Source organism: Balearica regulorum, chromosome 17 (genome assembly GCF_011004875.1).
Source record: "Balearica regulorum gibbericeps isolate bBalReg1 chromosome 17, bBalReg1.pri, whole genome shotgun sequence".
NCBI classification, from domain to species: domain Eukaryota; kingdom Metazoa; phylum Chordata; class Aves; order Gruiformes; family Gruidae; genus Balearica; species Balearica regulorum.
In genome coordinates this window covers 1781452-1806809 of record NC_046200.1, presented here as the reverse complement: position 1 = coordinate 1806809, position 25358 = coordinate 1781452, and the positions used below count along the sequence as shown (strand labels likewise).

The 25358-nt window shown below is 47.5% G+C and overlaps 2 protein-coding genes across 4 annotated transcripts in view; one reads left to right on the top strand and one right to left on the bottom strand.

The window, feature by feature from the left end:
• MYO1H (myosin IH) overlaps window positions 1-13931 on the top strand; it is a 37809-nt gene extending 23878 nt beyond the window's left edge. For both annotated transcript variants that reach the window (XM_075769402.1, XM_010312219.2), the window contains 19 exons: window positions 971-1062; window positions 2499-2593; window positions 2849-2895; window positions 3138-3218; window positions 3702-3807; window positions 4078-4195; window positions 4486-4599; window positions 5575-5651; window positions 6215-6283; window positions 6891-6975; window positions 7381-7540; window positions 8358-8441; window positions 8898-8991; window positions 9528-9583; window positions 10103-10238; window positions 10779-10846; window positions 11182-11279; window positions 12273-12372; window positions 13060-13931. In XM_075769402.1, the coding sequence (XP_075625517.1) occupies window positions 971-1062; window positions 2499-2593; window positions 2849-2895; window positions 3138-3218; window positions 3702-3807; window positions 4078-4195; window positions 4486-4599; window positions 5575-5651; window positions 6215-6283; window positions 6891-6975; window positions 7381-7540; window positions 8358-8441; window positions 8898-8991; window positions 9528-9583; window positions 10103-10238; window positions 10779-10846; window positions 11182-11279; window positions 12273-12372; window positions 13060-13083 (1704 nt within the window). In that variant the 3' untranslated portion in view covers window positions 13084-13931. The remainder of the gene's footprint in view (window positions 1-970; window positions 1063-2498; window positions 2594-2848; window positions 2896-3137; window positions 3219-3701; window positions 3808-4077; window positions 4196-4485; window positions 4600-5574; window positions 5652-6214; window positions 6284-6890; window positions 6976-7380; window positions 7541-8357; window positions 8442-8897; window positions 8992-9527; window positions 9584-10102; window positions 10239-10778; window positions 10847-11181; window positions 11280-12272; window positions 12373-13059) is intronic.
• KCTD10 (potassium channel tetramerization domain containing 10) overlaps window positions 13921-25358 on the bottom strand; it is a 13780-nt gene continuing 2342 nt past the window's right edge. Inside the window, exons 3-7 of one of the 2 annotated variants that reach the window (XM_075769406.1) lie at window positions 20966-21135; window positions 20033-20119; window positions 19291-19343; window positions 18355-18550; window positions 13921-17769 (exon numbers count right to left, since the gene is read on the bottom strand). In XM_075769406.1, the coding sequence (XP_075625521.1) occupies window positions 17551-17769; window positions 18355-18550; window positions 19291-19343; window positions 20033-20119; window positions 20966-21135 (725 nt within the window). In that variant the 3' untranslated portion in view covers window positions 13921-17550. Of the gene's footprint in view, window positions 17770-18354; window positions 18551-19290; window positions 19344-20032; window positions 20123-20965; window positions 21136-25358 lie in introns of both variants that reach the window. The other variant, XM_075769405.1, reaches the window with a different exon arrangement.

Here is a 25358-nt window from a genome sequence, read left to right as displayed (position 1 = left end):
GTCTGCATTATTCAGAATGTAGACAAATAGACCTTGTAAGCAAAGACCCAGAAGATTAAGGTAGAGGATCTGCTTGGTAGAGTTGTTTTAAAGGCCGTTTCTAGCGTTTGAGAAGGCAGACCTGGGCCATTGTCTCCACTCTTTGCCGTGGAAGGAAGGTGAACACGGTGACCTAGCTGCAGCAACAGGGATGGGACCCAGGCTCCTTCCGAGTACCGTTAGGGAGACTGCAGAACACAGGAGTGCTTCTCCATAGCCACCTGAAGCCAGGCATCCAGGCTCTTGTAAAGGTGGAAGAGCACAACTCATCCCATCTATCTGCTGACACGACCAGCTAGCCTTGATGTCTGATGCTTCAGAAGGGCTCAGCTAGGAGAGAAACCTGAGAGCTGCCTACCTCCTCCTGAGCTGCTGGTCTCCTCCTTGTTTCCTTGCCCTTTAGTTGTTACTGCCCTAAAAAAAAAGGTGCTGCTGAAGCTCAGCATTGGTATCGCATTGCAATGGATTGATCTTTTAAGCAGGGCTTTTCTACACGTAGTACAATTAGGGGAGCAGGAGTTGTGTTTCTTGGGGTAGAAAAGAGTATTCTGTAAGATTTTCCCCCCTCCAACTCTGTGATTCATCCAGACCCAGAGTTCTTCAGGTCCTTCTGGATTTTGGTGTCTAATGATGTCATCTTTCTCACTGTTTTTGTTTAAATGGACTACAAATAATAAAGGATGAGGCAGGGTATTGCCAAACCTGGAAGAAAAAGGTAGATATGGCTTAACTTGATTTATCTTGACAGTTCTACTGAAAACAGACAAGCTAAAGCTCTAAATTTAACTAAGAAATTGATTGTATAAAACAGAACTATCTCAAATTGCAGCCAAGCTCTTCGGTGGTTTTGCATAACAACATTGCACTAAATATTAGCGATGAGGGACAAGTCTGTTCAGAGCAGCGTGTGATCTGGTGCCTGCTGTTCCAGGATGAAGAATGCTTACGGCCTGGCGAAGCGACTGATTTGAGCTTCTTGGAAAAGCTGGAAGAGAAAGTAGGAGATCATGCCCACTTCGTGACGTATGCATTTACGCTCTGTATCCTGTCACAGAGGAAACTCTTCCCATCTCTTGCCCATAACAGTTTTGGGGAGGGAACAATTTGGATTTTCTTCAGTATAAAGCAATCAGCCCCTCTGTTGTCTAACGTTGTAGTGAGCTACATGGGTAGAGTATGACCTGGGGCATTGGGGAGTTGGTGGTGGGGATTCCTGTCTCTTTACTGGTGTGGTGCTGATCGTTGAGACTGATTTCATTCAACGCTACAATTAGGGACTGATCCTGCAAAGATTAGATGGCTTTGGCCCGTGATTTTTGGCCCATGAAGGTTAGATGGTTTGTGTCCCATCCCCCCCGACTCCAGGGAAGGCTGAAGATATTGTGAAGAGCAGCCTGATGCCCCGGGCTCTGAGGGGTCCATGAATATTTTTCAAGAGTCCATCTGCATATGTGTGAGCTTTGGGTGCAAAGAGGAAAGAAACATGCTACTGCTCAGATTTCCCAGATAGCGGCATTTTGGTTAATACTCAGTTTGTGGTATTTTTGGATTCGGTTTTGATGGCAGATGAATGTGTTGGCACTGGGCTGTTCTGGCAGTTCCCAGCAGAAGCCTACTGAAGGGCTTTGACAAGTCATCAATTCAGAGATGTAGAAACGGTGACAACTCAGCAGCGTGACTCTGAAGTTCATCGCAGCCAAGTGGAAAATTCGTAGCCAACTTCCTTGTCACCACAATGTGCCTTACTACTGTTCTGCCTGACTAAAGGCTTGAAATAGAAGTGCTGGAGCTACTTAAATGGGATCTGTGCTTGGCGATACTCTTGGAAGGAAGCTTTGATGTACTAATGTGCTGTTGTGACACACAACTCTGCTGTTAGCGACTGCTTATAAAGCTGAAAGTTAAACTGTTAAGTTGCTCTTTTTTTTTTTTTTATTTTCCACTTTTTTTTTTCCCCTGCTCCAGAATTCCTTGCTTTCTAATATTTTCCTGCTATTCTTGAAAATTTTGATTCCTCCTTCGTATTTGGGTTCTTGTTCTAGGGCAAAATATCTCAAATAATCCTTCCCCTGCAGGTTTCACTTTGAAATTGAAGAAACTAGTCATCTCTTTCTCATGTAGGCAATGAGAATATATTTAAATTAATGTTATAGGGAGAAATCTTAATACTTCTGCAAAGGGTGGCCATCCAAATGGCAATGGGTAGGTCACAGATATTTTATTTTGAGGAGTTTTTGGTAGCTGACTCCTATTCTGCAGGACTGAGTTTTGCCGATCAGAAAGGATGGATAGATGATAAACCTGTTCATGGGCCATAACTGTATAGTCATGTTGATAGAGCAGATGTTAAATAGACTCCCAGCTCTCCTACAGCTGCTTTTTTGTGCAGGTGGCTTTCTACAAGCTGAAGAAGCCTATTTGCTGCTTTTCCTCTTGGTAATTCTTTTTGTCTCCTGCAGTCGCAAGCTCGCAGACCAGAAAACACGGAAATCCATTGACTGGGTGGATTTCCGCCTCCTTCACTATGCAGGAGAAGTCACTTACTGTGCTGTTGGTGAGTGTGAACAAAGTGCCACCCTAGAAGTTACCTGGGCTTTTAAGCCAATGGGGTAGATGATAACTTGACGTGAAGATGAATTACAAAATATCTGCCCTCTGCCAGTATTGTTGCTTGGAAGTCTTAAATGTGACTGCAGTGTGAATTTTGAGGATATACATTTCCAGATTTTGTGTTAAAGTGTGTAGCCTCCAAAGAGAATTAAACCTTCTCCTTTTTTTTCTTTTTTTTTTTTTTTTTTTTTTTTTTTAGGATTTCTGGAAAAGAATAATGATCTCCTGTACAGAAACCTGAAAGAGGTAAGAAAAAAACCAGGATGCTGTTCTCTTAAGTTCTCTTACGTTACCTTGCTCAAAGCAGAAATGTTTTGCGGAAGACTCACTTAATCTCTGTAGCGAAAAAGAACATATACCTCTACCTAGCAGTGTTCCGTAGGCACTTGCATGCGTGTCCTTCCAGCTGTGCTGCTCAGGTTTAGCAGCATCGCGGTAGGAGTAGCACCCCTGCTGAAAAAGGCAGCTTTGCGCTTGGCCTGTTCCAGGTGCTCTGCAACTCTAAAAACGGCATCATCAGAGACTGCTTTTTACTGTCAGAGCTGGACAACAGGAGGAGACCAGAGACTGTGAGTTTCATCTTTAGTCTTAACTTTGAACATAAACTCAACTTCCCAAGTCTTGATTTAACCACTGATACAGTCCTTAGTCCCGAGTTCAGTGGATTTTTTAATTTATTTTTTTTTGCTGGTGTTACGCCCCTGCTAGCTTCTTGGTAGTTGAACAGTGATGTGCTGAGACAGCAGCAAGCGATGTGACATACCTTAACGTTATTAATGTGTCCTTCTAAAACGAGCCCTCTGCCTAGCAGGCAGCAGTGGGTAGTTTCTGGAGGGCTACCTTGCGTGTCCAGCTGTATGGCAGGAGTTCAAATATTCCAGCTAAGCACTCTGTCCGGGTAACTTATGACTGACTCTGCTTCAAAAGCTTTGTGGTACTAATGCATGTCTCAGCCTTTTACTTGCAGTTTTAAAACGGGTGCAGGGGATGAGTTGATTTCACTTCAGCGCTTGAGTTCCAAAGCTGAGAAAGTTCTTTCAATGTCATCTTAGGTTGCAACCCAGTTCAAAAACAGTCTGACGAGTCTTATAGAAATCCTGATGTCCAAGGAGCCTTCTTACGTCCGATGCATTAAACCGAATGAGAATAAGGAGCCTGGTAAGGCATTGGACTGACAACATGGTTGAGATAAAGCAATGAAGTGAGGGAGACTAGCTTGTAGCTAGGTATAGCATATATGTATGGGGGGGGTGTGTGTGTGTACATCTACATATATATATATATAAAAAAATCTTAGTTAAGCTAGCAGCAAAGTCCTCACCTTGAGTAATTGTGGGTTTGATTCCTTCCTTATTTGTCCCAGTACACGGACAAGTGAGTGAGGTTCCACAGACAGTGTTTACCAGGGAACGTATGTTCTTACTACAGGGAAGTTTGATGATTATTTGATCCGACATCAGGTGAAATATCTGGGCCTGATGGAGCACTTGCGGGTGAGACGAGCTGGCTTCGCGTATCGGCGGAAGTATGAACTCTTCTTGCAAAGGTAAGTGGAACTGTTTTGCCCTCCAGGCAGGTTTACCTGCCCTCCCACGAGGGCTTCAGGGCAAGGTTTGTTTAAATGTCAAGTCCCAGCGACAGGAGATGCAGAGGTGTCAGCAGACACTCTTCTGCATCAAAAATAACCTTTCTACGTGTCCTTTGTCCATATCCCTTTTGATCTGCTTTGGCATCTCCTGCCATGAACGAAGCAGTAGGAATTTGGGGGAGGAGAGCTTCAGGAAGGGGTTCCTCAAACGTCAAGTCACTAGTGTTGATGTCTTGTTGATGTTTCAGGTATAAATCTCTGTGTCCAGCTACCTGGCCACATTGGCATGGGCCAGCAGCTGAGGGTGTGGAGAGGCTCATCAAGCATATTGGTTACAAGCCTGAGGAATACAAATTAGGAAGGTAGGTTTCCTTTCTCTGGCTGTGATCTCTGCTGCTCAGCTGCATGGTGCTTGCCATATTTGATCCTCTGTCCTGTCTGTGGCTGTAAGCCACCACGTGGCCCTTCCCAGAGAGCTGCAGGATGCGATGCTGTGAACAGATCCCTCTACCTTGGCTCTTGCTTGACCGTGTGAACTGGATTGACCTGCCTGGGTCTGCAAACCTGATGGCTTCTAATTAGTGACTTCTCTATTGGGCAAAGTAACCTCACCCCAAAGGCATACAATGATCAGGAGCAAGGAGACAGATAAAAAGCCCAAATACATAAATTTCTTCTTTATTTTTACCTTCCTGCTTCAATGGAAGGTTGAATCCAGCCAAGTTCCTTCCATCTCTGGGTTAGGGGAGATGGGCTGCCTTGCTTCAGCTCCAGGTCTCCCTTTGTGCTTGGGCAGCCAGAGGCAACTTGCCTGTCTTAAGCTTGGGTTCTTTTCTTAACTGCCTTTTGCAACCACTCCTGAACCACCACCTTGTCCTTCCTGCTGAAGACAAGGCATGGGGCAAGGCAGGGCTCTCTAACGTTACCTTCAACCTGTGGCTATCAGAATCCATGAATTAATGCCTAGAGTAATACCTAAGACAAGGAAACTTGATCGCACTGGGTTTCAGCTGCTTATCCTGAGCTCCACAGCTCCTGGGAAGATTGTGGGGATCGCAGCGTTGAGAATTACAAGTCGTGTAAAGGCAGAGGTCTCCACGCTGCACCTTCCAGGGCAGCTGAGACCCTCTGCAGTAACTGGTGGTTTGCTTCCTTCCCTCTCCCTGCCGCCTTCTGTGCCATTTCAGGATGTGCCAGCTAGACAAATGAAGAGGGGTTATGGAAGGAGATGTAACTTGTTAGTGTCCCAGCTAGTTGGAGGACTCCGAGCCTGGTTAGGGCAGCTGAAACGATGGCTCACTGTGAATAAGCTGTTCATGGTCTCTTTTTTTTTTCAGAACCAAAATATTCATTCGGTTCCCAAAGACTCTGTTTGCTACCGAAGATGCATTTGAATTCAGAAAGCACCTGTTAGGTATGGTTCCAGTTCCCTTCACCTATGTACAGACTAAGTAAGAAGCAGAGCCTGGGTGAACCGTGTTTCTGGGCTCCGGGTTCATGCAGCAGATGCACCGTGGTGAGAGCTGAGACCCCTGGTCTGTGGAGTTCGGGAGAGGCCAAGGAAGACTTAGTAACCTTTTTCCAGGGTGGGGAGAAATTACTGGCTGTATCGCTTGAGTTGTAGATACAGATCTCCTTTAGAGCTCCTCGGTCCCGCTGGTAACTGTTGATCCGTGCCTAGATGTGCTAAGTACCATTCCCCTGGGACTGGGATGCCACCTCTCATCCTAGTGTTACCTGTTCTACCCACTTGAAACGCATAAAAGCGTGGGGCTGCCTGTGGGTGCCTTTCCCTACGTGGCTGCTTTTGGTCCTGTTGGTGTCTCTGTTCCTCAGTGATCGCACAGACCCTCCTGTGCCTCGGCACATGGTGTCTGATCGCTGGGAGCGCAGCTCCTCAACGCTTTCATCCTGTAGATATGAACAACATCTGTGGTTGGTTTTTGGGTTGTTTTTCTTTTTTTTTTTTTTCCCTAGTTTCAAGGCTACAGGCCAAATACAAAGGATGCCTTGGAAAGAGAGAGTACAAGAAGAAGAGAGAAGCAGGTATGGGCTCTGGAATTGAGGACTCCCTTCTTAGGGCTATGCTTCCCAGCAGGAGATACAGCTTTGGGAGGTCACAAATCCGCGTTGCTGCAGATGACACTCGCAGCTTCCCTGCAGGGCTGTGGCTGTTGGGGTGAGGTGCAGGTGACAGCTGAACAAAGAGTATCCAGAGGTCCTTTGAGTTCTGTTTAGCTCCTTGCACCATGAGCTGCTCTTGGCCTCGGCCAGGCGTCAGCTGTGGGAGCAGCTCTGCGCAGCGGCAGCACGCTCTGCTGTGCACGTGGGGGTGCTCTGGGGTGCGGAGGGAACTGCTCGTTAACTCCTAGGGAAACAAACCCTCTCATGACAGCGGACAGGCTGCTAAACACCGCTGCAGGCTCCAAGGCCGGGTTTGAGATGAGCTGGTCGGCACTGCCTTGATGTTGAGCTCTACGGTGCAGGTAGTGCCGGATCAGTTATTACGGAGAAGGAAACGTTCTAGCTTCTTGCTCTGAAGATCAGCTGATGGGAAAAGCTGCAAAAGAGCCAGTTATAACTTCTGCTATGTGAATTTGAAGGGTAGTATGGCACAGGACCTCTGATACAAGGACCTTATTAATTCTTGCAGCTATCAAGCTGGAGGCTTGTTGGCGAGGAGCACTGGCACGGAAGGAGGCCAAGAAGAGGACGTGGGCGGTTCAGATAATCAGGAAGTAACTATCGGAATTCTCTGACTTGCACAGATTTCTGTTGCTCTGCTAGTTCACATTGGTACAGGGATCTCCAGAGCAATCCTTTGCAAGCCTCTCTGTTCTCTTCATGGATGTTCTCTCCACTCCCTTATCCCCTGCTCCTGAATGCTGCAGCAGCAGCAGTGCTGATCTTCCTTTTTAACTCCAAAACATTGTATTTTGGCCAACAAAACTTGGGGGGGGGGGGGAAGCTAATGTTTAGAATATTATAAAACTTAAGATGTCCATTGCTGTAGCACAGGTGACAGTGTACCTGAGCTAACATCAATGATCTATTGGCCTGTTGGGCCCCTTCTGGGACTTGCCTTTCGTTTCCACAGATTTCTGAACGTAACATGTGAGTTCTGATTCAGGTATTTTCTGTAGATTCATAAATGGCTTCATCAATCGGAAGAAACCCCTCTGTCCAGAGAACACTGAATTTGTGCAGCTTGTGCAGTACAACTACTTGATGAAGCTCAGGGACCACGTTCCAAAAACCGTCTTGGACAAGAGCTGGCTCCAACCTCCTTCCATCCTGGAAGAGGTGAGGGTCACTGCAGGCTTCGGGAGAGGTGAAGATGGCTTCTGTTCTGTGGTCACGGCTGTGCATGCTTCATGTAGGGAAAGAGTAGCGGTCTCCTGCTGGCTTGTCCCCTGTTCAGGCATGATGGCAGAGCCTTTGGAAGACCCCGAGATCCTCTGTATTGGGGGGGATGGCAGTGGGGGGAATGGTGCTGCTGGTTGAGTTTCCAAGGGAAAGGAGGGAGTTTGGTGCTTTTCTTTGAGGAATGGAAAGGAAGAGGCACTGACGGAAAAGTGAACGCGTGAACCCTGTTAAAGACAAAATTAATCCCACAATGTTTTAGACTTGCAGCCCAGATAGACTTGCAGCCTTTCATCCTGCCTGGGCTTTGGCAGGACAGGTAGCCTCAGCGCGTGAACTGGACAAATGAACTGCTTCCAGCAGAGCTCCCGTTCAGAAACAGCTGCTGCCGTTTGTTCCAGCCCCCAGATCCTGCCCGTAGCCTGGCCGGGGACATGACCAGATCACGCCTGTGCTCGGTGGGCTCGAAGTTAAAAGCTCGGGTGGAAGGCAAGGTGAAGAGCAATGCTAATGGTACAGGACGCGCACAGATGGATGGGGTTCGCTGCTTTTAGTAACCCTGGTAATGACTCGGGCGCTTGGTGCTCTGCGTCCTTCGGCTACTGCTGGGCATTAACCCTGCTCCAGGCTGGGGGGCTCCAGTGGGCTGTGACTAGGTGTTAAAACCAGCTCCCACCAGGCAGGTATTTGCTAGGGCTGCAGCAGGAGTTGTTTGCACAACTTCACTTTTTTTTTCTTTTTTTTTTCTTTAATGTAGACATCTGAGATGCTACAGAAAATCTGCATGAGGAACCTAGTAAGGAAATACTGCCGAGGTGTTACTGCTGAGAGGAAAGTGCAGGTAACTATAATGTGGAATTCAAATGTGCGAGTTAAAACATGGTGTGAACGTGCGATACCTGCTCTGTGAACTGCCTGAACCGCAGACTGTACCTGCTGCCGTGCTGCCGCTCCTTCTGCTGAGCAAATGTTCCCCAGCCTGGAGTTGGGTGGTGTTCAGTGCAGAGCTCCTACCGACACCTGGGTCTTAATCTTATGGCAATAAAACTGCTGCTCTTATTTATGGATCTATCCTGATGATAAGAAAAAATGCGTAGGACTGTTTAGTCCCTACTACCCCGTTATTGGGTGTGATACAGGAATAACCTAAAGATGTCAAATGAAACGCAGCATGAGTCAGGTAGGTATCGCGCGAGTAGAAGGATGACGATGTGCAGTGCCGATGCCTACGTTACATCTGCTGATGTTACTGATGGAGAAAGTCGCTGAGGGTAAAGGCTGTTCCTTCTCAAAACAGTTACAGCAGAAAGTGGTAGCAAGTGCCGTCTTCAGAGGGAGGAAGGAGGGCTACCTGCAGAGCATAAACCAGCCTTTCGCGGACACCCGCCTGAGTGAGTACACCGCAAACCCCCGAAGGACTTGGCCACATGTTCCCTGCTCAGGAACATTCCGTTTGACAAAACGGACGGTTTGAGGGACGTTCCCATCTGATGGAGGCAGCATCACCTGCTGTGTCTGGGCCCTGCCACTTGGGTTCCCTTCCCCTCTCCTGCCTGGTGACACGAAAGGGATTAACGCGCCCGACGTTGCTCTCAGACTGGGGGTGCCTGCACTCCCTCGTGGGACAGGCAGCCGTAAACCCCAGCAAAACTCCCTGCGGGCTGGGGCAGATCCGGACCTGCCTCGTGGCGCTGGGGGGTGCGGGGATGCTGTGGTGTGGATCCAGTCCCAAGGACTGGAGCTGCTGGGAAGGAGGGATCACTGGGATGGGTTTAGGAGTGGCTGGAAGTGAACACCCTCAGTTTGGGAGCGTACCCGGGGGACTAAGGGGATGAAGACAATTAACACAGCTCTCCGGTGTTTTGCTGGTGGGAGTGGTGGCCGTCTGTCGCCTACACTCAGTTTATCTTTCTGGTTTGTTCCTCAGAAGAGAACGATATAAACCCCAAAGTACTGCAGCTCATCCACGGTGAGAAGATCAAGGTAAGGGGAGGAGACCTGGGGCTCAGCAGCCCTCGAACCAGCTTCATGGGAGTCCTGGAGCTGGTCGGTCACACAGACTAGGCGACCCGCGACGCCCGAGGCTGTCCTGCAGCCACGCCGATGTGCGAGGCAGAGTGGTGAATAGCAGTGTAGCGAGTGTTTCCTTGCTTTTAAATTGGAGATAGGTCTCAAAATGCACCTAGTCAGAAATTATTTAAGATTCCTTTTAATAAAAGCTTAAAAAGCATCACTAACCCTTCTTGGGCTGTAACGGGCAGGAGCAGTGCAGGCGTGTGCCCTGCACTTCCCACGGCTATGGCATAGAGGGCACAGGTAAACCGTCTTTTTCTCAAAGCACGATTCTGCCATCTGAATTTCCGAGTATAAAGAAAACGGATCGCTATAAGTAGAGGTCGGCAGCGGCTGCCGTGAGCTGGGATCTGCTGCTCCTCGCTGAACCGCTCCCAGCGCAGCACCCTGCGCCGGGGAGAAACGCTGAGACCGACTCGTTGTTTTCAGTACGCGACCCCCGTGATAAAATATGACAGGAACGGGTTCAAAGCACGAGACCGGTTACTTGTTCTGACCCAGTCCTCGGCGTACGTGGTGGAAATGGCCAAGATCAAGCAGAAAATAGACTACGCCACTCTGAAAGGTAACGGTGGAAGTCAGCGTGGGATTTCCCTTTCTGCCACCCTGGGGGGAAAGATGAACTTCTGAAATTCGGTCTTTCAAAGATATTTGAAGCAATGATCTACCTGAGAACGGTTTTTCCTGGGGGATGGATAAGGGTCTGTGTGTCAGCATGCGGTTCCTCGAAGTATAAATGATGAGTAAGAGGACACAGGTCTTTAAAATACTTAAATGCAGGAGGACATCACTTCCTGCTGAAACAGAGGGGAGGAAAAAACCCAACCACTTCCTACCGTGTTTCATAGGTATTTTTAATCCTGCCATTGCCTGAACTACAGTCTGGGGTAGAATATTTACTTTCTCCCTTACCAAAACAGAGGTAGCATGGAAAGGAATGGAGCAAACAGTTAATGCGTTGTGTTTAGATAACCACCATCAGAAATGGGTTACGATGACCGGGAAAGTGATCTTCAGAAGGCGTTTTGAAAACTGGGAAAGTGATGATGGTGGTGTGGAACTGGTTTTGGTAGTTTTTCCACTAATTCTTGGATTTCTTTGGAAGGTATTTCCACCAGTAACCTGAGCGATGGGATTGTAGTCATTCATGTTCCCGAGGACAACAAACAGAAGGTAGAAAACTGGAATGTAGCTACTGTGAGCTTGTGGTTAAAGCGAGGTCTTGTAGCTGACACCTCTAATATTTTCCTATGAAATTCTCAGATTACACAATTACTGCTGTTTACTGATTGTGTGATCAGCTAGACCTTTACATTCTTGCTGTCTCGCCATGAAAGCTTTCACTGTCTTTTTTTTTTTTTTTTTTTTAAGACCCAAAGCTGCTATAAATCCTTAATAGCCCCTGGAAAGGATATTTAACGAACCCACTGCGGCATGGCTTATGTGCTGGGGCAATGCCAGGTGACTTTATGCCTCTCTTTTTTTTTTTTTTTTTTTTTTGTTTCCAGGGAGATGTGATACTTCAGTGTGAGCACATCTTTGAGACCGTCACTAAACTCTGCATGCTGGCCAATAAGCAAAACCTCGTTAAAGTTGTGCAGGGGAGGTAAGGAAGGAGGTTGGATGGGTAGTGTTGTGCAGGCTGTGTTTTATGGAAGAATTTGCTTCAAAAACTTCTAGGCCTGGACTACTTAGGTCAAAACTATGGACATCACCCAGCAGACAGTGCCCTAAGCTGATCAGGTCTGTTGCAGTAGCACGGTTGTTCTCGTGGTTTCCTTTCATAGGCACAGGGGAAACAAGCTGGGGTGCCCTGGAACAAGAAAATATATTAACAATCATTGCAACCTTCTCCCCACGCTAATGAAGCTTCTTCCAGGATGGTTGTGGCTGCACCTTGCTAGGTCTGCTCCTCCGCTCTGAGCTGCCCACGACCCATCTGCCTGAAACCCAAACTTGTTCATAGGTGACTGTACTTTAAAACCACTTTTTTTTCCAGGCTTCTGCTGATGTGACCTGGGCGTGAGGTGGTGGGTTCAGTGGTTTCACACCGGATCTCCTTAGCACCAGCCCTGAGGAAAGCCTGCTGGGCTGAGCCTGCGGGTCACCTCGGGACAAACGCTCCTCTCCCCGAGAGGTTCTGAACACCCTGAGATGTGATTGCTGAGCACAGGAACCTTCTCGGTCACGCCACCGAGCTAATGGCAGGTGGATGCAGTCTGTCTCTCAAAGCTCAGCATAAATTGAAACAGGCATATGAAACCTGTACTTCTGCTCCAGCTTTTCTCTCTGGCCTTTGCATTTCAATTGTAATTAGATTCCGTGTGTTCAGCGGTTTTCTCCAGGTCAGATCTGCTTATCTTCTAGTGCTTAATTGCACCAGGAAAACTCAGATGCGTGGACCAGGCAGGCATGCTCCATTCATCAAACCCTTCTGGGCTGTGTGCTATAATGCAATTGTTTCAGAAATTTACCTAAGCTGGAGGGCTCTGATCTTCTAATCTAACGAGATTTGCCAAGGGAACAGAAATAAAGGGGGCTTAGAGTAAAGCCTATTGCAAGGAAAGTATCTAATGAGTAATTCTGTCTGTATTTGCAGTCTCCAGTTTCGCATTGGCTCTGGGAAGGAAGGGACAATGGTGTTCACCGTTGGGCAGGAGCCTCAGGTCTTTAAAGCCAAAACCGGACACCTAACAGTGGTAAGGCCTCACCTGAGCGCTGGGAATATGACTTGTGGTTTCTCCTTTGATGCTCGACCCCTGTAGAGCACAGCTAAGTTCCAGCAAGGGCCCTTTGTACGAGGTCAGGAGGATTTGATACCTCCGAGCAGAGCAGTGCATGACAGAGTTACCCAGTCACTATCTACCTACGTAAGATAATGCATGCTAGAGCTACGTCTGATAACGCACACTAGATGGTCATCGCTGTGCTGGGAGTTGCAGCTACGCACCTTGCATGTGAGTTGTCACAGCTACTTGCTTCTCAAGCTGGCAGGGGGAGCAAGGCGCTCTTCTGGCTTGGTCACGTATGGAATTTAGCCTGAGCCCAAATTCAACGTGCACCTGCAGGAGGAGGATGTGGGTGAAGTTTGTCACCTCTTCGTGCTTCCCTCAACCAAGTTATTTCTGAGATTCATTGGGGGATGGAGGGAAAGTGTTTTTTGTCACCCATGTGGGTTATCTGGGAAGGAAGGATCTGTCTGACCCCAGTGGCAGTCACAGCAGAACTGCTGCGGAAGGGAGCAGGAATGCTGATCCCATACGTAGCGATGGAAAAGGGGGAGCTTTGCTTCTGCCCTGGCTCACAGTCTGGCAGGGAAGGGTGCTAAACCCACCTGTTCAGACAGAACACTTGTACTTAACAACTCCTTCCTTTTCTCATCCCAGGTGTCAACCCAGGCAAAGTCTTGATGGGAAACAGTTCCTGTTCCTGTCTTGGCTAGGAACAGAAAGGAGCCTGCAGGATGAGACCAGCACTCACATCTCCTCCGGAATCTTTGATGCCATAGGGCTGCTGTGACTTGAGAGTTTGCTTGCATCTTTTAGGCTCTTTTTTATAGCTTAAAACTGTTCAACTATAGCTAAATAAATTCCATTATGTTGCTGTAATAGTCCAGCGAGCATAGATGTTCGTTACACGCTGTCACAGGGAAAGGTTTAAACCAAATGTAAACTGTCCATCGCTGTGCACTCACTCAGAGCTGAGAGCTCTGACCAGGCAGGAAGGATTAAGGTAGAAGCCAAAAGCCTTTTCTAGTTGTACTCTGGGTCACAACTTGCCAGGAGCCCTGCATCAAGTGCAGATCACTGAAGTTAACTCTGGGCTGAAAACCCCTTTTCTCTCAGGCAGACTGGCAAAGCCTTTACCACCAGCAGCTTGTCCTTCAGCACAGGGAGAGATGGGGTGTAGGCAGCACCCTTCCCCTGAGGTACACAGGGAGAGGGTGGAAGTTGGGGATGCTGCTGGACGCTGTGGCTCATGTTGAGGCAGCGCTCGCGCTGCTGCCTTGTGTTGAGGCAAACTTGTGAGGCTCCTGCTCCAGCTTGCTTTGGCCAAGCTGAAGCTACAGCCTGAGCATCCTGGGCTTGCTGCCTTTAAATCCTGGGGGCTGCAGTGGCCTGAGAGCCAGGAGGTAAAACTAACAGCAGGGGCAGGGTGATGGTTGGTGTTTCTTCCTGAAAGTACCTCCTGCCTCTATGGACCATGAGGGCAGCACACTTCAAACAAGTAATAAAGTGACTCACATGTAAATATGAAATATTTTCTAATTTATTGTGTTACATTTAAAAAAAAGTACATATTGCAAACCTTAACCATACACTGAAATCCAGCTTAAGCTTTTTTTTGTACTTATGCACAAAGTGGGAGGGAATGATTGTACAGAACAGCTCGATGTGCTACTGCTGTCCATGGACCAGAACAGCTCCGTTAACACTGAAAGGTTCTACCTCCCCTTTGCTCTAAGGTCAGAGTGGCGCTTGGAGCTGTCCCCAAAGGTTCTAACCCAGTGCTGTCCTGCAGCAGGCACAGCTTGGGGTGGGATCTAAAAACCTGCCTTAACTAAATACAGGAGCAGCTGCTTTGGTGCTACAGCTACACTGATACGCGTGGGAGTAAACACCCTCTCTGGAAATGGGAAGTCAGTGGCTGGGGGGTGCTCCTGCCGCTCCTCTGCAGCCCCAACTCTGTAACAAGCTGCAGATTTTAGTCCAGCTTTTCTACATTATGCTGATGGACAAAATCACTTCCACAAGTAAGATTTTAGTCAGCTCCACTCTGCTGTACTGTCACTATTAGTGTCTGCCGTGGGGGGGCTGGAGAATCAAAGCCAACAGGGCTGCGCTCTCTGTACTAGATAATCTAAGGAGCTGCTTGTGCCCAGGACAGCTGCCCTGTCCCCCATTGTCACCCGAAAGCTACAGAGGCAAAACCATTTACAGTAAAAAAAGGCTCAAGAGCTGAGCGCATTTGTGCAATGGCATTAACAAGGTCTCTCTCCCCAGACCAAGGCCAAGTGGCCAGTAGGCAAAGGATGTTCTAACACAACAGCAGTACGTCTTTACTACAGCACGCGGGGGGGGTTAAGCCAGGAGTGTGTTACAGCAGAGTCTGCCCATAAATGCAGTAACAAAACTGAAACTTACTCAAACTCCCCTGGAGTGACTTACTAAACAAATAACTGTATAAACCGCTGTACAAAGATTAAAAATAATCATCCCTTGTTTTTTAAGAACTTAGTTTGCAAAACCTGAAAGAGAAAATCCTGAAGCCAGTTAAGACTCTATTTACAGAGAGGTTAATCACATTGCTGTGATCTGTCAGGTGCTTAGCGCTGGCGTCAACACGTGTCACCTCCTGGAGCCAAACCTGCTCTGACACCGCAGCCCTGACTGGATTGTGTCTGAGCCCAGTCCGGGCTGCTGGCGTCTCCCTCGCACTCTATGGGGAACACAGGTCGTTCGGCACAGCCGAGGATGAAGATGGCCTGTCCCTCCTCTCTCACAGGACAGAGCCAGCTCTCTAGCGCTAATGAAGCGAGCAGGGTTTGCTGCAGGACTGTCAGCGTATTCTACAGCAATGGGCTGGTGTTTCCTTTTGGCCCGGCAGTAGCACGGTGGGACTGCTGAGACGCGGGAGTTAGACTGAAGGGCTTTACGTGAGCAGAGCCTGGACCCCTTCAAGGGCAGGAGGGCTGTTACAGATGCTCAGAAACGCATAAACAGCTCAGTAACACACCAGTAAGTGTCAAAGTACACAGAGCTGGAGAACAGAGCAACCCGGAGGACTTTCCTTCCACGCTCCCCAGTTTATCACGTAAGAAGGGAGAGGCACTGGGCCCTTCGCAACAACAATTTGCACTATGGACTTCTACAACCCCAAAGCATGTTGCAAACACATGCAGGTACAGGACAGAGCTGAAGCTGCTGAAGTACAGTACACTAACAGATACAGCTGTTTGCTGTTGAGCTCCTACTTATAAATCAGGAGCTGCGGAAGAGAGAGAGGAGACGGGAACACCACCCCCGTCTGCCACAGCCACCAGCTGCCTGTAACTTAGAAAAGTCTTTGGTTACTAGAAAGATGACCTCAGCCTAACGTTGAAATCGTCTAAGCTTTACTTGATGATCCAAAATTGTACCACTGAGCAAACGCTTAATACTTTATTTTAGCCTTTACAGACAAGCTATACCTAGTTTGGGATGTAACCGCTATTGGAAACAGAAGCATTGGAGTAATGTAGCTGGTGATGCCCACAACACCTTTGGTTTTTACAATGTTAACATGCCCTTCATAGCCCTGAGCCAGGAGGAGGACTCCTTGCAGCAAATAACCACCTCACTGAGTAACAGGAACACAGAGCTGCTGCTCTCTATGAGATGTCTGGCCATTAAGGCCAGCGCTAGATATTCCAGATAAAGGGTCAAAAAACTCTATAGAATAGGCCAACGTACTCTGGTGTCTGCCAAGGTGCCAGCCTGATGGCAAGTTTAAGACTTCCTACATTGGGTTTCTCTCCCTCTCAAGAGCTGTTACCCTGTTACAGCCGCGGCTCTACTCCTTATCCTTTAGCATCCAGTCCTATTGAGTAACACACGCTCTTCCGCTATAATTGTTACTTGACTCCACAACAGGCAACAAGAGACAAGGAGGTAGATAAAATATTCATAATAGAAAAGTACTCTTAGAAAACTAGACTACATCGGTCTTCTCTACACACAACATTTTGGCTCTGCCCTTTCACACGCAGCTGCCAGTTCTGAAAAGACTTGGAATATGCTCAGGATAAAGTCAAACAAGGAATAACTGCCTCTGGGCTGCTGTCTGCTCCTCTTCCCTGTGGTACTCACGTTGCCCTCGCTCAAAGCAAGACAATGCTCCCGTATCGGTTACCGAACTGAACTGCGGCTGCTTGCCTCCTACCTACGCTGGGCTGGCACAGAACGACTGCTGCTCTACCTTTACAGCTTACGGACCTGCGATCTGACGGAAATAAAGTCCCTAACTGAGATGTGGGGTCAGGCAGAAGTTCTAAGCGTGAACTGATAGCAACATCACCCGAAGAAAAAGCGATCACATACAACTTGTTCCTGATCCTCCTTTTGGAGGAATTTTAACAGCTTCCACCCTTGAACTGCACGGATAAAGCAGGGGTAGGTAGGTCTCCACAGTTCAGCGCTGTAGAAGCTCTGCCGAACCCTTCGGGGAGCAGGTCCCCTGGCTGTAGGGAGCCAGAGCCAGCCAGCCGGCAAGCAGAGCCCAAGCAGCTCCCCCCCACCGCTCCAAGGGGGCTCCCCGTGCCCCCCAGCACTGCGGGAATTGAGTCAGCACATGTCATTTGGCCTTTGGGGAGTTGTGCCAAGGAACTCCTGAGCTCCCAACCCTATCGCCTGCAGGCCTGGGAGAAAGGGAGCTTGGCAGCAGCTCTGGTGTGCCTACATCACCGCATTCTCCCACACCCGAACGCCTAGGAGGAGACAGGGTCAATGGGTGCCTGGAGGGAAGGTGGATGGCTGGCTGCCCTTTTTTTTTGTTTTGTTTTGTTTTTAAAGTGCAGGATAATTACTAAAGCCAAAGGAAGCCAGTCCTCTTCCTCTCCAACCACAAAATAGCAAAGATAAGAGTGCTAAAAATTCAGGGCATTTCTCCAGATGCTCAACAGGTCCTTACAGTATCTATCGTACGCCCAGTAACCTTATTTATTCTTGTCCTAGAACTACTGCATTTAAATACCCCAAATAATCTAGTTTGTTACAAAACATAATTTACAGACTTTGCTGAACAGAAGTTAAACCGCCTGGTCCTCTGCTGCAGATAATCGATCGGACAAGGGCAGCACCTTCCAGACACAGCTGCGCAGTCTGCGGCTGTCAGTCAGCTCACTGATGCAGATGGGCCCTGTCATCAGGACGTTTAATATGAATTCTTCGCACGCGTTCAATGCGCTCTCGCTCCTCATCTTCATCTAAGTGATGGGAGCGGCCAGCTGCCCCTCCTGTGGCTTCCAAGAGCGCGTTGTCGGGTCCCCTCCCGTCCTGGGACTCGTACAGCAGAATGTTCAGTGTCTCCTCGTAAATGCGGGCTTCTGGGAACTCCACCTGCCCACCCAAGAGAAACAAGGTCACTCTCAGCTATTGCCAGTCACTGCAGGCACCAGGTTACCTCATTTTTCATTCCCGATACCTTTCTGTTTTTAAAATAATTTCTAGCACAATCATTTCTGTTCTATTGTTTGCTTTCAGCTTTCGAGACCCAGCAACCAGGTGGCTGGTTGTTTTTTTCCCAGCACTGGCCTGCCCGCAGGGCAGACTCAGACAGGTTTTTCCTGGGAAACATAAGAAGGCACGGGGAAGGTGTGCCACTGCTCACCGGCATCTGTCTTCACACAGGGATGCAAACCAAACTTGGTTAAGTGAGCAAGTTTGTCTAAAGACAAAGAGCTGGACTGAACCTGCATTATGGAATATCACAACTGCCCTGCGTTAAGTGCCACAGCCAAGCAGCCCCTGCCCTAACGAACCCACAGGATGAGCTCCACTGTGCTGCTCCCGCTTTGAATGACATTGATTATTCTACAGAGATGCTAAACAATGAAAGAAGTGTTCAAAACGGAACAGATGTCAGGATGCCAGTCTGACGGCAGCTGGGCCTGTTGCTGGCAGCATTCAGGGCTTTACTCTTACCTTTGTCTGTTTTTTCTCAGTAGCATAAACAATGGAAGTGCAACAGACTTCGGCAATCTTCCGCCCCTGCCCGTAAAAAGACCAGCAGCAGATCTCATCTCCAATGACATCTTTTATAAAGAGCACTCTCCCATTAAACCTCAAGGACAGCTTATCGAATAGCTCGATGTTCTTCAGCATGTTGTCGTCGGAGTTGCTGTGAGAGATGAAGGCAGACAGTGGTCACGTCAGGGTAATTAAGACAGCACACAGAATCGAAGGGAGGTTCAGGCAGTGAGCATTTACAGGCCCGTACGCCCAGTTTTCTTTGACTTACTGTGTCTCTACCAACGTAGTGCTTACAGTTGGTATCCAGGACTGCAGTGGATAACTCATTTGACTAGTACAAGCAGGAAAACCTGCTGCTGAAGACGCAGTAATATGACGTCAACAGTACTGTGAATAATACTGTCCAAGGCCACTTCATTTGTGTACAAAATTCTATCCCCCGAATGAAACCATCCCTAGGCTCAAGCTTGACACCAGCTGGATGGAAACAGCGTTACAGCATGAAACATATTCAGACATAAGGAAAAGGGGACAAGGTCCCAGACTCAATGATTTTACCACTTATTGAGAACACTGCACCATGGAAAGCTTCCTGTATTCAACTAATGCGCTGCAGCCCATGGGGAACGCAGGCCAGCAGTTGGCCAGGAGTCTCCGCCAGCTGCACCTAAGCATCAGAGGAACTCCTCTGGCACAGAAACAGCGCACGCTTAGCTTTCCACCAATGACAGTAGGCTCCCTTCTGACTAAAGTTTGAAATTAACTGGGAAAAAATTGAGTGCATGCCAACACCAATCTGTCATTGGTTCTGAGAAAAGAAAAAGCAAATGCTTATCATGGATTTTAGTCTATGAAAAACTTCAAAGAAGTCCAGCTGAAGTCATTTACCTGGTGTAGGAATATTTGTTGTTGCTTCTGTTATACAGCAACTTCACTGCTGGCTGTAAAAAACAAACCACAGATCAGTTACGGAAGCGCAGTAAGAGCTGGAATCTCAGCTCAGCCCAAGACCCTCCAGCAGAAAAGCTGCAATATGACATGACACCATCAGGCCCAAACCCAGTGGGATTTTGTTGTTGCTGTTACCGTTGCTGCTGCGAAACTGTTGTGCCCAAGTTGGCAATGGGGCTGCAATCCCTTCTGACCCCTTCTGAGAGCAGATCATAATCTATTCTCACCCACGCTCTGCCTTTTTGCCAAAGCTAATCGTTACCACCAGCATCCTCCCCTCTACCTGCCACAGCGAGCAGGCTTCCACAAACGGGAGTCATTGATTCACTTCAGCTAAAGAAAGCGTCTGTCATTAATAACCAGAGTGGACAAATAAATGGAAGATCTAATAGCCCTGAGGATCTGCTTGATCAACCTGCTACTGCCTACACCCTCTAGTTTAATACCTTACCTGGAGAAATACGTGGCCAGGCACAGCCTGAGCAACATTTAATTCAGAAGAAATGTTTAGTCTGCTGTAGATCTGCAGCTCAACAGTTGAAGCGCATGTATTTTAGGGTAAGCCCATTGCTGAAAACTAAAGACTCTTTTCTAAAGAATACTTGATCCAGGCCCCATGCAAGCCAGGGGCAGCAGGCCAGCACCCTCCCAAGCCAAGGCACAGCCTGGCCTCTCTTACCTTGTTAGAAGTAGCTATAAGTTTTTGCTCCTCTTTGGAAGACGTGATGACTGGTACCTTGCAGAAGGGTTCATATGCATCTTTGTTCTGCTGAAACAAGGATCAAATGGCAGCTGAATGTAAATAGGCCTCAGGGCACGCTCACACTACCTGGGAAGGTCCTGCATATTCTGTGCTGAAGAGCTCAGTGTGCAATCTGTCCCTCCACCGCTCTGCGTGGGTGTTTCTGGTCCATGCTCTGAGCCAGGCTGGCACACCAGCTACCGGGCGGCGTTCCTCTGGGACCGCCTGAGATGCTCGTGTCTGCTCCCTACCATGCTGCAAGCACAGGGACTGAACATTATGTACCTATTTAAATGGCAGGATCTGGAACGTGGCTTCACTCAAACAGGATGCCAGGAACAGTGTCGTCAAACCTTAGATGAGCATCTCAGAGGAAAACAAAGAGCAAAATGGGACTCCCAGCAGCCTGTGGCTACCAGAAGCTGCTCTGGTCTGGCCAAAGGACCTTCCCCATTCTGGTTGATGCTGGAAGTATTAACTTTTGTCTCAGAGCTTGCACTGATGATAGATCATTTCACCATGTAAGACCCTGACAGCAATGGAGAACTCTGCAGAGGAGCCAGGCTGCTGCTCCTTGCATGCTCCCAGCAGCCAGCGGAGGGAATCCGAGCAACTGCTTATCCCTCACTGTAAGTGGGTAGCACTAAATGTTGAGAACAACTCCGTATGTTTTTCTGGATGTGATCAGACTCCAGCAGATCAATGACACAAAGTATTTAAATTTCATCCCAGCCTCAAAAAGGGACCAAGTGGAGACCAGCAGAAAATCTTGCTCTGCCCAGATGCTGCTCCCCACCCAGAGCAGCCTCCTCTCCTCGACCCCTCATTGCAGCCGGAGTAACCTAACTCCTCCTTAGCCCTGCGACCTACCTGCAAGGCTGCCTGGCACTCGTCCACCAGCCCCTGCACCAGGTAGTACTTCGCTTCAGCCAACAATTCTTCTATCTCCCTGCGGCTCTCTGGGAGTGGCACAGCCCCATCGCGCAGGTAGTTCAGTATTGTCCCAAAATGTTTTCCGCAGCGGTCAATCAGGATCCAACCTAGAGACAGAAGACGACCACAGTAGAACAGAAGCAAACGTGGCAAAAGGCCTGGGACAGCTGTACCGAGCAGGTTCCTGCCAAGAGAGACTAACTCCAGCTCCTTGTTTGAGCTGGCGAGCAGAGGAGCAGAGAGCACAGGGAATTTATCGTCCTCTTCTGCGTTTCAAGTGCAGAGTATGTGGGAGTAAGGCAGGAAGCTCACTTGTTTCTCACAGTTCCCCAGTTATTGGCAAATGATTAACTAAAACAAGGGAACAAATACTTCTCGTTCTCAAACTAACCAGCTCTGTTCTTCCTCTACTCCTGAAGCTTGACACATTATTATTTTCTTGCCTTCTATCTTAGGGCCCTGTTACACATACACGCGGCTGTTTCTTGCACATAGCTCTTGCACTAGAGCCAACTAGACTTGACTGCCTCAAGGTTGTTGCACCTGACCACAACAAAAGGATCCACCATGATGCACCATCTCCAGAAGATGTGCAAAGAGGTCGGCGAGAGAAAGGCAGCACAGACTTTGCCAGTCTCATGGCAAACGCCGTTTCGGTCTCTATATTCCCAAAGTACGTTAATTTGGTAGAACAAAGTGGTTATTAGCAGAATGTCTTAAACTGCTGAAGACATGACACAACAGCATACGTTAGCAGAATGTAATGTGCAGCCCCTGCCCTGGAGCTCATCGGCACTGGTATGTACTGACAAGGGCGTGAAGAAAAGAAAACAGAGCTACAAGCGAAACGCTCTCCAGTTAGCTGGCGATCAAAGGATCTGCGCTTCACCTCTTGCTGCCAGTCTGTTGCCTGAATCAGGCCGGACCCTGAGAATGGTTAGGCAACGTTGAGGCTCGAGTTTCCATAAATGAACAGATGGCCACTCTTATGGGCTGCAGCTCAGGAATGCAGCGAGGAAACGCTTGTGGGGAAGGAGTCATATTTTGGACAAATAAGGAAAGTAGGTTAAAGCAGACCCTGTATGTTCTGCATGAATGGAATTACTAGTAAAGTCTGAACATTTGGTTCAATCTGGAAAGCAAGAACAGCCCTTTCATGCCATTCTGTGGAAAACTGAGATGCTCTCCAGCAGTTTACTACAGGCTTTCCATCTCCCTCGTTACCGTGATGTCTACATAAAACATTATGCGTGCTCGCAATTGTAATTTTACAGACTGTAATAACAAATGAGAAAGCTGGAGGCAGGAGAAGTAGAGGCAGAGAAATCAAAGAACAAAAGACTGATCCAGGCTAATGAATACAGTCTACCTAACCAACTGGAGCAGAAAAAAGCCCATTTGTCAATGCATTTTACAATGTATGCAAAACAAGCTCTCCCATTTTAAAGAGAAGAGGGAGCACAAGATGTGGTAATAAACAAGGGGATCGATATTCCACAATTGCAGCTGTTGACAGAGTTTACTAGAGTACACCAACATGTCGGGAGGTAAAGGGCAGGCGGAGAGCAGCACTGTCATCCCCCAAATTCTTTGTTATCATCTCTGCTGTGATTCCTGCTGTAGGCTGTAAAAATCTGCTGCAACTTTATGTTTACAGATGGTGAAACCAAAGCAGAATTGCTCACTTTCATGTGGAGGGGGGATGAGAAAATATTTCAAGCAGCATTGCAAAATACAAGTGACTGCTAAAACAGCTTTCAAAAAACCTTCTGTTTTAACCAAACAGCCAAGCGTGCAGCCAAAATGAGATGACTCACAGGAAAACGACCCTGCTGCCACTCGTCATGGCTGCGCAGAGCCTACGAAGTGGGTTTCAGCTCAGTCTTTCAAAGCCATGTTTTAATTGCAGTGTCCTGCAATTCATTTACTGAGGTAGGAATACATAATCCATCAACGGTATATATACACATTAGACTTTTAGGAAATTAATCTTGTGTTTTACAAGAAGTCTCAAGGACAGCACCCAAAACTCAAACTAAACCAGACGACATTTTCTGACCAAGCCTTGACGGATGAAATAGCAGCCTGACACTGAAGACTGCCTGATGCTCAACAGCCTTACTAGCAGAAGAACAAAAACACATGCCTTGCTCAACTGGTTAACAACAGTGGGGAGTGAGGGGAAGGAAAAAAAAAAATCACACTGCAGAAAAGAAAATTGTAAATAGATGGATGCACCTGGAAAACTCACATCCTTCTATCTGCTCATTACCATAAAAATAAAATTTTCAAAATATGCCGATTTGCTACAGTTCATGAACAATTTCTAAGCCGAAAATAATCATCTGGCACCCACTGCCAGAGAACTCCAGTTTTTTTTCTCCTGCAGCCCAACCAGCAGCAGGTTGTGACTGTGAAGCTGGAGAGACGGTGCTGGGGTCAGAAGAATGCATCTAAACAGAGAGGAGGACCCCACGTGACACGTTCCACAGACCACTGTTTGGAAACTTTACTTCTTCCAGTTTCTTTGCAAGCCTAGCTTCTTTTCCGGATAAACACTTTGCTTTGTGCCAGATTTTGGGTGTGACCAATTAGCAGTATTTTGAGGAATTTCAGATAAAAAGAGTTTCCTTTAACAGCTATAACATTATTGTCCCAGTTTCCAGCATTACGCCAGGCAAGGGGAGATAAAGCAAGAACTACCGCAATGGGAGTGTCTCAGTTACAACATACAGGAAGTATCAAATTCCTATTAAAACACAAACTGGCTCAATGGAACAATCCCACACAGACACCGTGGGATTCACAGCAAAATCAACTTGCAATTTTGTGTCTCAAGCATGGTATTTTAGCAGATTAAACTCCCGTTACCCTCATATTAGCAGTAATATTGTCAACTGCTCTCCAGCAAAAAGTACCTGCACTTAGATGGGGAACGCGATGTACGAGCAGTCCTGCGGCACCTGCCCCCGATGCCCGGAGGAAGAGCCAGGACCATGCCAGGGTGGGCTTCCAAAATTAATTTGGAGTTTCTGATCCATTTCCAAACTGAAGGACTTGAGAAGTCTCAAATTATCAAATTTTGTGAAACACACAGCAGCTTTAGGGAGGGACAGGAGGATAATTTTGGAATTGTCTGAAGTTTAGCAGGAAGGGGAGAGGTCTTCCATGAACTCGTTCACAACCTTTCCACTAGAACACCGCTCCAGTCTTCCCAGTAAGGGTGCCGATTTCCATTTGACAGGGTTTTTTTCCGATTTGACCCACAGGCTGGCTTTTTCATGCAACCTGCACAGACCCATGAGAGGTAGCCCAGAGACCCTTTGATCTGGAGCCCACAAACCACAGTGCCAATGTTCATACTTCACAGCAGCTGAAACTGGGAAAAGGCATGGTATAACACCCGGAGGAATGCAGCTTTTTCCCCCCAGCTTAGATATAAGGACTTCTAGCTAAAACAGGAATATTCAGATAATTAGGCTGTATTTTTTACAGTATTTGCCTCCAAATCCACTTCCTCCTATCTCAAGAAAGATTACCACAAGAGCCCTACTAAATCCATCCCTTGTTCCACATGACCTCTAAATACAGACTAGTCTAAAGCACCCAAAGCCAAGTCCAATTAATCTAACCACAAACTACTTTTTCGATGCTTTCAGCAAATTCAAACAAAAATTTCAATTAACTAGTCGCAAGAAAGGCGTTCTGAACCTCTAGGCTCAGTGATGGGGTAGCTATCATTAAACACAAGGTGTCCAAGTCCATACACATAGTTAAGGGCAAAACATCAGCGCAAAAATAGAAAGCTGTGCTTTCAATTGAACTGTGACACTCCCACAATATGAGAATGCTGATATAAAACTACGCTAGCAGTTGCAGTCATCACGAACACACTTTAGCTATATTATTCATTTAAATGTAAATGCTTTAAAGAAACTCAGCATTAGATAAAAGCAACATATCCGGTAAGGAAGTGAAGTATTTGAGCGCTGCTCCCTTAGAAGACTGTTGTTTGACATACATACTGCACATTCTTTCTTTCCAGACACATTTAACATGGAGGGACCCATCTGCTAACTCTCTCCTTTTATTGTCAGCAATTCTATAGCAATTTTTCTGAAAATTTTGCAACTGGTTCTGTTTTAGTGAAGCCAACAATCAATACCTTCACAAGAAAATTGTTTCATTTCAAAAAATCAGCTTTTAGCTCATAAGCCCCGCCCCAGTGTTCAGAGAAAATTCTATATTTATATTTGAGGTAAGGGAATAAGATGAGGGAAGCGTCTTCTGAGCTTCAAAGTAAATACGCAAGTCCTGACTCACAGTTTCT